Source organism: Furipterus horrens, unplaced genomic scaffold (assembly GCF_987537825.1).
Source record: "Furipterus horrens unplaced genomic scaffold, mFurHor1.1.pri manual_scaffold_12, whole genome shotgun sequence".
Lineage (NCBI taxonomy): Eukaryota > Metazoa > Chordata > Mammalia > Chiroptera > Furipteridae > Furipterus > Furipterus horrens.
The window spans coordinates 73,504,055-73,516,113 of NW_028327182.1; the positions used below are offsets into that span (position 1 = coordinate 73,504,055).

General features: G+C 46.6%; 1 protein-coding gene across 3 annotated transcripts in view; it reads left to right on the forward strand.

The window, feature by feature from the left end:
- The first annotated feature begins 502 nt into the window (after positions 1-502).
- SH2D4A (SH2 domain containing 4A) overlaps positions 503-12,059 on the forward strand; it is a 56,225-nt gene continuing 44,668 nt past the window's right edge. The window contains exons 1-2 of one of the 3 annotated variants that reach the window (XM_090258943.1): positions 503-678; positions 5,548-5,925. In XM_090258943.1, the coding sequence (XP_090115069.1) occupies positions 5,745-5,925 (181 nt within the window). In that variant the 5' untranslated portion in view covers positions 503-678; positions 5,548-5,744. Of the gene's footprint in view, positions 679-1,204; positions 1,302-5,547; positions 5,926-12,059 lie in introns of those variants that run through there. The other 2 variants (XM_090258944.1, XM_090258945.1) reach the window with 2 other exon arrangements.

The window sequence follows — 12,059 nt, forward strand, 5'->3', positions numbered from 1 at the left end:
CAAAGCCACACCTGTACTGGCAAGTGCCTGAGAGTTTTGATCATTTACTTAGTGACAACAAGAGAGACAGAGAGAAAGAGAGAGGAAAAAAAAATTTAAAAAAGGTAAGCTCCAAGAGACGCAGGAGCAGAACCCGAGAGGTGGTGAGCCGACTTGGCCCGTGGGACTCAGTGTAACTGAGAAAGGGCTGCCGGCTTCGGCAGGCTCCACCTTGCAAGAAACCCTGAGCTCTAGGGTGGAGAAGGGGCCGGGCCGCCGATATGAATAAGTTACGCAGAACCCGAGATGGCGGGACGAGCTACGAGCCATCTAAGACTGCAGGCGGACGAGGTGGCCGGGACGTGGACCACCGCTGCGGGGGCCAGTAGACCTCCGGGACAGCGGGCCTGGCGTGCAGCCGGCCGCCGGGCCCTGGAGCGTGTCCAGGAGCCCGGGCGGGGCCGCAAGCGCCCAGCCAGTCACCCCAGCAAGCGGGCCGTGGGTGGGGCAGAGCGGGCGGGCCGGGACTGAGGGACGCTGTTTGCCAACCTCTCACCGGAGTGTTTGTCCAGCCAGCCAGTGCTGCTCCAGGGTGCCTCTGCCCTTCCCCGCCTCCCGCCCCGACAGCTTCGGCCGCCCTAACTTTAGGACGTGGCGGGTGCGCGGGTCGCCCTGCCAGGTGAGCCCGGGGCGCTGCAGGTGGGTGCCGTGGTGACAGAGGCCGAGAAGGGGAGGCCGGGAGAAGACCGGGGACCGGGCGGTGGTGGTCGTGGGGGTTCCTGGAGGGGACGCGGGAGGGCGCAGGGCTGGGCAAGGCCAGCGGCTAGGCCTGGGCGCCCTGGCCCCTTCGCCGCGCCCCGTGCAGGCTCAGGTGCGGGGATGGGCGGTGAGCAGGGCCGCGGCGGGCGGGCGGGCGTGCGTGCATCCGGTGTCCGGTGTCCGGTGTCTGGTGTCCGGTGTCTGGAGCGCCGGCGGGCGAGCCAGAGAGCCAGGGCTCAGGGTCGCGATAAGGGGTACCCCGGAGGGGGCGGGCGCAGGGCACGTGGGAGAGCCTTGGGGCAGTTCTGGGGCTGCGGGCGGGGCTCCGTGTCCCCGAGGGGCGTGTGCACACACGTCAGACGGGGTTGCGGCCGGGAGGGAGCTGGGGCAGCAGGATGGTGGCCGCCTGGGAGGGTCTGCGATGCCCTAAGGTTTCCGGACTCGTCTAGCAGCCCCGGCGCCGCGCCGCCTCCCCTGGCAGCCCCCGCCTCTCGCGGCCCCGCGACGGCAGCCCCACGCCGGTGCGCCGCAGCGACTCATCGCGGACGAGCACAAGCACACACGTGGGTAGAGTCCTGGGGACCCCTTCGCCCCTCACCTTCCAGGAGAAGGAGAGTCAGGAAACCGGTTTCAGCACGCCAGCTCCCGGGGTGTGCTGCAGGCTTGGAGCGCGGAGGGCCGGGGCCTGCCTCAGACTCCTGACATTGGCCCCCAGGTAGTTCGGTGGGGATGACTTCCTCCCCCTAGTAGTAGGCACCGTGCGCTGCCTGCCCCCGGGGCTGCTGCAGGCACGAAGTGGGTGGGCGTGGAGACGTGGAGTCGCCGTGAGAAGTCACAGCTTGTCTCTCCCTGCTCAGGGTCACAGGGAAGAAGCAGGCGTGGCACATCTCTCTAAACTTTGTCTCCTCTCCTCCTAAAAGGCTTTTGTTTGATTGCCTGTTTAATGGAAACGACTCAGATACAGTATTTTTTAAGAGAATAAGTAAGTGGAAGGCATATATTGCCATAGATTTGGCATGTGAGTGGAATTTTCCAGAGAAGCTGATGTGCACAGTGATTTAAAATTTCTAGAGAATGGTATATATATATTTACAAAACTTACCAAATTGCTGCCAGCTCTGGTAATTCACTTTATCCTCAAAACGGCCCTTTTACAGATAGATTAACAAGGTAAAGTTGAATAAGATAACTGCAAATCTGAAACAGCTGGCTGTTTTAAAATTCAAACTATATTCTTAACATTAAAGCTATACTGTCTGTATTATAATGTTTTTATGATTTATGCTGTATCTTGGGCTCTTTTTTGTTGGTTTGCTTGCTTTTGTTTTCATTCTGTCTCAGAGTAATTAAAAACTCAAGTTTTGTTTTGTAGAACAGGTCTATGGAAGGTGTGAGAGCCAGGCCAAATCTATGGGCATGCTGGAAAACAACTGACCTTATGACCTTTGAGAAATTTATATTTGGAATAAATAGCAGCTGTGGAATAAATAGCTTGTCCTTACTGTCTTTTAAGAAAAGTGCTGTAAGAAGAAGAAAATGGAGTTAGCTGAGCCTTTTCTTTTTTATTGGCTCCTGAATAAATGGAAGTTTGCTGCACTCAGTATGTTAGGGGAAAGTCATCGCGTTTGATTCAATATCACAATGATTGTCCTGTCAGACAGTGAAAGTGGGAGAAACCCTGGTTGGTTAATTTCCTTCTTTCTATTTCCTCTATCCTGGTTGACTGCACTTGGCTCTGTAACTTCACATAGATTATCTGGCATAGTCCTCAAAGGCTTCACAGCGCAGGCCTTCATTTCACAGATGTGGAAACTGAGTCCAGAGAAGTGAAGCCACAGCCCAAAGTCATACAGCTCATGACAGGGAGAGCTGGGAGTCCAGGCTGGGGTCCTTTGCTGGTTGTCCTCTGAGCACCCTGTGCTGGGTTTGACTCTTCCATCTGAAAGCATGGGGAGGAAAGAGTTCATTCACAGCAGTAGGAATCAACAGCCTTAGAATGGCATGCATGTTTATTTAGCAGCCTGACCACAGGACTGTTGTCAGTTGAGTCCTCAGGTATCCTCTGAGGACACAGGGAAGCCAGAGTATTTCCTTCAAGATCCACTGGTTAAGTTTAATACTAAAAATTCACATTTGCTAGAAAAGGCAAAACAAAAAGTTAAAACTGTGGACGAGCTTCAGCATCTCATCACAGAGCTCCCATGGAACTCTTCACACTGGGAGAGGCTGGCTATACCATTTGCTGTTGTGTGAGACGGGAAACGGAGTAGTAAAAAACGTGAGCAAGCAACGCCCACACCCGGGCCAGCATGCCTGTCAGTTCCTTGCTGTTTGTTGTTCCTAAGGTGGGCGGGGGGAGGGGGTCTTTTCAATACCTGGCCTCCCCTGAGCTTATCTACAATTACCAGGATGAGGCACTCCCTGTCCCACACCTTCAGTTCAGCATTTCCATGGCTGCAAGAATTTGCTGGTCTTCATTTGGAAATGTCACATGTGAGATCCCATTCTGATGATGTTCTGATTCGGGGCTCGCAAAGAAACTCCACTGTACTGGTGGAGTACAGTCAAGCCGAAGCAGAGCCAGACCGCCCTGGCTCCTCCACTTGCCATCTTCTCCATCTGTGATATTGGGCTCAACTCCAAGGGCTACTGTGAAGACTAAATGAGGGCTGAAGGTAGTGGCCGGCACTGAGTGTAAGCACTTATTACCAGGAGTACTCTGGATGGGGGAGAGGGGAGGGATGTGAATTGAGCACTTTGGGGGTTTTGGCTTTTAGGCTGTACCCACACTGTCATGTGGCTAGGATTTACCCCATTCGAAATGGGGAACAGAGAAACAGCCTCAGGCTTCACTGGGCTCCTCATTTCCCGCCATGTTTTATTTCTGTGAAAGTCAGCGATGGGAGTCGTGGAAGGGGCAACAGAAGGACATTTACTGGAATGTTAAGGAGTCATCATTCACTTTGATTTCTTACCACTTCATCTCAGAGCAGTGATGGTCCCGTGTGCCGAGGAACCGAATTCTTCCTCTGGTTCCTGTCATCTACAGACAAGAGGTCAGCCTCTGGAAATGTCTCCATTAGTGTGTGTTTAATGAGCCCTGCCCATTGGAAGCTGTTAGAACCCCAAAGTCAAGAAAGTATCACAGGACATCAATTCTGTGGCTGTTACAGCCTTTGAGGGTCACCTCAAAACAAAACACGAAGGGAGAGCCTGGGAAAGGCATGCTTGGCTGAATTAGAGCCAGACACTGCTTTTAATCTATTTTAGTTTTCTCTTAATATTGTGTTCCATTTGAGTTCCAGTAATTAAATGCTGCAGAAGATAGATTATAGGATGCAGTTAGCAAGAATAGTTGTAGCCTGCTACACCATGAATAGTTAGTGAATCTATGTGCTATGTTATGCAAACCATTTTGGGTTTGAGCACTTGTCTCAAAAGACTGGTATAGATGGAGAAACAGTTTGCAAGAAAGAGGAGGAAGAGAGGAAGCTCAGGGACACTCCTAAGAGGTGGGAGGAGCATCACAGTCTGGCATGTGGATGACAACAGGGGAAGGAACTAGGAGGCTCAGTGACTAGTGTGAAGTCTGAGACAGTTTGAACTTAGTTTGGAGAAGTGACATTTGAGAGGGCCTGGCTACATGGTGAGATTATTGAGGCATTATAAGCACCAAATTATTCGTTTGTTTCTTAGAATTTTGGTGAGCCTATCATATTGAAACAAATGAGTCTTGTTTTTCCAAAATGGAAACGTATACCCAATCGCCTTCTTGTTATAAAAGTATGAAGGTTTGCTTTTTTCTTCCTTTTTTCAAATCAACCAAGCAGAAACGTGTAAAGTAGAATGAAACGTCAGTGGAATTGTCAGCCCGTTTTCAGTAGAGCCGCCATGAGACCACTTGTGAATATACTACTCCAATGCTACCCTTGGGTAAGAAATCAAAGTGGATGACTCCTTAACATTCCAGTAAATGTCCTTGTGTCCAGGCCTCCAATCGCTGACTTTCACTGTCTTTTTAAAAGAGCCTCTAATAAACTCTTTTTTAAAGCAAGGATCCTTTGTAATGAATGTGGTCACCTCTCCATTCCCCCAGTTTATCTGATCTGTAAATTTAGATTTTATTAAATTAGGTTATCTAGAGGAGGTACACCTAAAACCTGGTGACCTTCCAGAATGTGCGTGAAGGTTCTCTCTTGCATTTGCACTGTTTTCATGGTTCTGGTAGGTTGTCTGAAATTGCATTGTTCTTCTGTGAAGATGAGAGAACACAGGTGTGTTTATTCAGTGCTACTTTTAAGGGGAAAATAGCATTGTGGTCTAATTTTTATTTCTCCTTTTTCCTTCCTTGAGTATGGTTCTGTTTTGGTTTGGTTTGCAGTAGGTAATTCTCTGAAGTCTCAAAAACAGTATTTCTTTAAAAATAAGTTGTTTGGAAAGAGCTTTTAATTTCCTCCTTTTTTAAAAAAATTCTTTTCTGAGCCATATAGTTGCTTTGTTAGGCTCTGAGGTAATAATGTGTTTGCTTGGTTGGAACAAAGCCAAACCTCTGTTAATATTTTTGTTTCCCTGAGATTGACCTATAAAAAAAGTTAAGGTTTGTTTTGTTTGTTTGTTTTTTTTTTTCTTGATAAAGTATCTTTGGAAATTACAGGGTAGAGGTTACACAAACCCAACAAAGTGTGCCTCAGCTTTTCTTTTCCTCATAAATGAAAAACAATACTGTATTCCCGCCAAGCTTTATTCGTAAGCCTGTCCTTGTCCGGCGCCTACACATTTTAATACCGCCTGCTTTTTGGCTCCGTGCAGGTTCGTGAACAGCATTGTGGTCAGGATGTTCAGTGTCAGGAACCAAGAGCCAGTTTGCTGAATTATTATCCCAGCCATTTGGGATTGCTGTGAGTCTCTGGGAAGGTCCATCCAAGTGCCAGCCCAGGAGCAGGCACACCTGGAAGCCATTTTCAAGAACTTCTGCCACAGGTGTAAAAGACTCCAGACCTGCAAAGATGCTGAAACAGATACTGTCGGAGATGTACATAGATCCTGATCTGCTGGCAGAGCTCAGCGAAGAACAGAAACAGATCCTGTTCTTCAAGATGAGGGAGGAACAGATCCGCCGATGGAAAGAAAGAGAAGCAGCAATGGAAAAGAAGGAGTCCTTGCCAGTGAAATCCAGACCAAAGAAAGGTAAACTTAGCTAGTCTCTTCTGTGAATGTGTTAGGAGAACGGCTCCTGGCTTGTTTTAACATTTCACACCAGTCAGAAGCAAGCCAGGTGTGAGTGCCGGTTTGGTAGATGGACCCTAAATGTTATTGAGATTCTAATAGGGCAATTTATCAACTTGAAGTCTACACTCAGGAGCACAAACACACACAGCAATTACCCTGGAGTTGTGTAAGCGTAAGCAGGTTGCTTGCTTGAAACCAGGCTGACCTTGAGCTGAAGTAAAAAGTTACCTGAGAGTTTGATGTGAGCGGTATTAAGGAAGGTTTCTAGCCCCGTTATTGTCACAGGTGCCTAGTGATCCACTTACCAGCATACAAAGTCCTTGTATCAGCATCTTTACAGCAATTGCATTTGCATTTTTAAGACTTTAAGAGGTTTTTCTTAGAGTTATCATTTTAAGGGAAACTCCCTCTTAAAATACAAATACTGCTATGATAAAAAAAAAGTCATAATACTTTTTAGTATTCTATTTTTCTTACTGTGAGCTAGCTTTTCAGATGTATTTCTTCCTGAGCCAAGGAATTCCTTGGTAGCTTGAGAGGGCCTTTTGAAACCATGGGGTGGGGGCGGAATTCTTTGTGCATCAAGACTTAAAAGTATAAACACACACACTCCTAGAGAAGCACATGTTAACCAGGCACCCAAGCCAGCGCCCTTACCTGCCCCCCACCTGGTCAGATTTTGTTACGGATGAATAACTGTTTAAAAAAAAAACAATTTTCAAGGTCGCTTACACAGGCATTCAAGACCAATTTCTCCTCATGTTTTGTTAAGCTAGGGAAAATAAAATTTGATAAAACCATTCAGGGTTTCAAAGATTGAGAAAATGAGCCTTACTTGAAGGCTGGTATGTGCAGACTCAAAAACGAAGTCAGTTTAGCGACCTTTGCCTTATACTGCTTTTTATTAAAAACTTTTTCCAATTAAGCCTTTATACTGATATAGAAATAAGTATCTCATGTGTTATATTATTATTAGTATCATCATCATCAATGGCAGCTATTTGTTAAATACCTGTTTTGTCAAACACTATGCAATAAACATTTGCACACATGATATCTCGCCTTCACAAAACTTCTGCAAAATCAGTATTAATTTTCCTGTTTTACAGATGAAGAAACTAGGATCAGAGAAGTAATATATGCAAGGTCACACCCCCAGCAGGTGCCCCATTCTGTTGGCTGTCACAGTGCTCTCCACTATCCAAAACAGAATGTTTCCTTCAACAAGTAACGTGTCCAAACTGAAGCATCACCCTTTTACCTTCCTGAACTGGTTTATGCTTCTCCTTGAGTTATTATCAGAGTTGATCAGATATAACTGGGCCTCTTTGGGTACCATGTTCATTATGGACAAAATATATGATGTGGTGGGTGAGTTTGGGGACTAGTGGGAGCCGAAAGGTTCTTGCCCCTAGAGTCAATGGCCCAGACTTTTTGTTAGGTGTTGGGCTTCTTGTTTGCTGAATTGATCTCCCTGTGGTGACTTAAGAAACAATTTCAGTTTCTTTGCTTAAATTCTTCCTTTGTAGAGTTTTGATTCTACCTTTCAGAAAACATGTATGACTCAGAAAACACGTATGACTATATTGGTTAAATGATCATGAAAAAATATATTAATGTGCACAGTGAAAGTTCTATCAGTATTTCATGTAAGAAGTTTATTATGCCCTTAAATTTAACACTCGGAAAAATATATTTTGCATTAAGCCAGTTCCTCTTCTGGTTACAGAGAAGGCAAGTGTTTGAGATTCTTTTCCTACTTCCCCTTAAAAAAAGACAGCAGTTCTCTGTCTTTCCTATTGTTCTGCTTCTGAAGCTGAAGCCACAGATAAAGAGGGCATTGTCATGGCAGGTGATTCCCAGAGGTGTGTTTGTGCTGCAGACCTTCTAGCCCCTGGCCAGTTTTTGCTGAGAGGCCTCACTGTGGGCTCGGTTCCTTTCAGGCCTAAGCTCCCCGCCTTCCGGGCCTTCTCTGCCTCCTCCACTGCCACCCCTCCCCACACACCCAGCTTGTACCTGTTGGATTTGAGTATTTCTTTTTCTTAGCAGTTCTTAGCCAGGCTGTGGCTTTGGAGATTGGCCTTTTCTGGCTCATTAAATACATCATTGAGTTTATTTAGTTTGCTTTGTGAGTTCATTTGTTACCCCCCAAAAATTTAATTCTAAAAATTAAATAAATATACCGTATGCCACCCTCCCCCCCTTGACACCTCTCTAGCTCATTGCTAGGCAGTGCTTTCATGTCATCTGGGCATCTTTGTGTGTACGGTCTGCTGTGGTGAGGTTTCAGGGGGCATCACTAAAATGTCTGATGCCGTGCATCCCACATGCCTGTTCTCCTTTTAGTCATCTTAAGGCTGAAGTAGGAGGGGCTGAAAAACAATTGAAAGTATGGGTTTAATTCAGTAATAGATCAGAAAATCATTTGGGGAAATGTGATTCCTAGAGAAGGAGGGAATTAGGGAGCTCCTCTGCCTGCTATGCTGTCCAGGGTGGTATCCTTACGCATGGGTGGCTGTTGAGCCCCTGAAATGAGGCTCGTTGGCCCTGGGGAGTGCTTGAAGTGTAAATAACTGATTTCAGGGACTTGGTCAGAAGAAGATACTGTAAAATGCCACATTAATAATTTTATATTCATTCTATATTGACATAGGATTTTGGATATCTTGGGTAAAATAAAAACATATTAAAATTAATTCACCTGTTGTTTTGATTTTGTAACGGAGCTACCAGAGAATGTGTAATTATAGATGTAGCTCATTTTTGGACAGTGCTGCTCTAGCCTATAAAAGTAGCACCAGCCAGTGTTTACTGAGCTGACAGTGTATCAGGCCCTAAACTCAATGCTTAAATATATTATCTCATGAAATAATCACAGCCAAGCCTGAAGTTTAATTAATGTTCACACTTTTGAGGCTGAGGGATGTTAACTAACTTGCTCAGGGCAACAACTAGTAAGTGATAGAGCTGAAATGGACCTTGAGTCTTACTCTCCCAAAGCTGGTGCTATGAAATATGTTACATGTCACGCTAACCTGGGGCTTAATACATATGCTTGCATCAGGGCCCTGCCATGGAATGTTTATTCTGTATAGTTATTTCTGGTAACACAAACAGAGGAGACCTTTACCTAGTAGAGGGCTGCCCAGCACTTGTTTCATTTGGTCTCTGAAGTTGACAGAAACCTAATGCCAGAGGCTGGGATCCGGTCACTGTGTGTGTGCCCTTGAAATGGACTTGGAGTCCTGGAACTTCACTGGCTGGATTCTCATTGTTACCAAGTGGGCAAGTTCTTTTATGCAAAGCCTTCCCTTTTTCAAGAAACAATGATCAAGCCATTAGTTTGTGCCACCTGCAGAATCTAGTTCCTTCTCTCCCTTCACCTTAAACCCACTGTGCTGTCCTCCCCCACTGCATTCAGTTCTCATCTCAGTCTGTTCTTCAGGCACAGCTGACTCTGTGGAGTTGCTGCTGAGTCTCTCTGTTGGTATCATGGGTCTCCTGCCCTCTCCAGGACTGTTTCTTTTCCATCTCTGCCTGACCCCTGAGTGTCTGTGTTCCCCAGGGGGTGCCTCACTCTGAGTCTGAAGCACTGGCTTGAGCCCTGTCTTCTGCCTTAGTCTGTTCCCCTAACTGAGCGTGATAATTTAACTGGGCTTGGCTTCTTACATGGTGAGCAGCCGGTGTAGATAATAGAAGTTGCTCTTCCCTTTCACCTTCTGGGCTTGTAGATTCTGCTGGTCTCCTCTCCTGACCGAAGCTCTCATCCCACCAACACCTGCTTCCCTGGGTGCAGTGCTGTGCAGGTTCCCCAACTTCCCTCTGTCCTTTTCTCTCTAAAATAAGCGTCAAAATTTATAAACTTTTTAAAAGATGGACAAGATTACTACCCAAGTTAACAAATCTAGCAAACAATGGGGAAAGCAAACAGTCTTAAATAATTTCAGTAAGTCCTGATAGGGCTCAGCCTGGCCCTCATTGAAGTGCACATGGGCTGGATGGAGCCTTCTCCTGGCCCTTCCCGCTGTGCGAAGCCCAGGGAGTGTGACAGTAAGCCCACACCCCCGCTTGTCCAGTGGAGTCCTATTTATGTTTGTTGTCCTGGCATCCCTTTTGGGGGGTTCACTGTTTGCACTCCGAAGTGTTTCAGTTTGGACAATGCAGTACGAGGCTACCCTGAACACAGCACAGGTTTTGTGCTCATGCAGACCAGGTTTGAAGTCTAGCTTCCGTTTCACCGGCTCTGAGATCTTGGGCAAGTTACTTACCCTGCCTAAGTCTCAATTTCCTCATGGTAAAAGGGCTAGTAATAGCCTTGGGGATACTCTAAATATTTAATGGCAAACACAGCACAAGCATCCATTAGAAGGGACATGGGGCCCTGGCTGAGTAAATCAGTTGGTTAGAGTATCATCCAGATACACCACGGTTGCGGATTTGTGCCCTAGTCAGGGCACATACAAGAATCAACCAATAAATGTATAAATAAATGGAACAGTAAAATTGATGCTTCTCTCTCTCTCTCTGTCTCTCTCTGTCTCTCTCTCTCTCTCTGTCTCTCTCTCTCTCTCTCTCTCTCTCTTTCTCTCCCCAACCCCGCCCTCCAATTAATTTTTTTTTAAAAGAAGAAGAAGAAGGGACATGACCAGAGCAGTCCTAGAGGCCCCTGCCAGCCAGACATTTGTCTTATGGTTTGCTTTCTGGATCAGGGGTGGGCTATCCTAAAAGAGGGGCCAGAGTGGTGGGAGATACTTGGAAAGTTGGAAGTCTGGGGAAGTATATCAATATTTTAACAACTTGGGTATTGGTAGGTATCCTGCTTTTACCCACCTTGATGGTACATACTCCCATTGTATTTAAATTTGTTAGGAGGCCCCTGGTATTGATGCTCTCCTGTCTTCCATTCATTCAGTCCTTGGTCAGTCCTCTCTTTGTGGGGACAGGGCATACAGTAGTCCCCCTTATCCACGGCTTCGCTTTCCACGGTTTCAGTTAACTCGCCATCAGCTGTGGTCAGAAAACATTAAATGGAAAATTCCTGAAATAAACAATCATAAGCCTTAAACTGTACACCGTTCTGAGCAGCACGATGAAATCCTATGCTGTCCCGCACGCATCCTGCCTTCGGATGTGGATGGTGCCCTGCCCAGCGTCTGCATGCTGGACGTGCGCCCTGCCTGCTGTCAGACCCCTGTGGCAGAACCACAGTGCTTGTGTTCAAGTCACCCCATTTTACTTAGTAATGTCCCCAAAGCCATTCACATAACTTTTGTTACCGTGTGTTGTTATAATTCTTCTATTTTATTATGTTGTTATTGTTAACCTCTCCCTGCGTGTAATTTATAAACCATCATAGGTAGGTACATAAAGGAATAAATACAGTATATCTAGGGTTTGGTACTATTCACAGCTTCAGGCATCCACGAGGGTCTCGGAACGCCTTCCCCACTGATAAAGGGGGATGGCCGTATAATTCTTCTCTCTTCCTCTCACACAAATTTTGCAGAATAGTGGGTCAGTCCTCCTTGGTACCACAGCACAAAGAATTGCTCTACAGAGACTCATATCTACACCTTATTCCCCACATAAAACTTCTATGGGGAAGTTTTGCTATGGTTGGCTGCCCTGAGGTGGATGCAGGCGGGATGGAGGCCAAGTGCTGACTCTGAAGTACAGTCTCAGAGCCAGGAGGGCCCTGAGCTGCGCTGACCTGCACACAGGGAGGTCATCCACACCGACACCTCCAGTCCCTCCCTGCTGCGCCCCCACAGGGCCACCTCGGGTACAGGAGTCAGATGCAGTGATGATGATGTGGACCGCGTCATGCTGAACTACAAGCCTGGAATAAGCCTGGCCACTTCCTTGCCAAGGACATGCATCATCACCCCATTATGTGATATTTTACAACACTGCCTATTTAGAAGTTTTATGTGCAGAATGAGGTGTGGATATAAGTCTCTGTAGAGCAATTCTTTGTCCGGTGGTACCAAGCAGGACTAACCCACTATTCTGCAAAATTTGTTTTTAGAAGACATTTTCAAGAATCCCTAAGATAGCAAACATGAACAGCACTGTAATATATAAACATGATT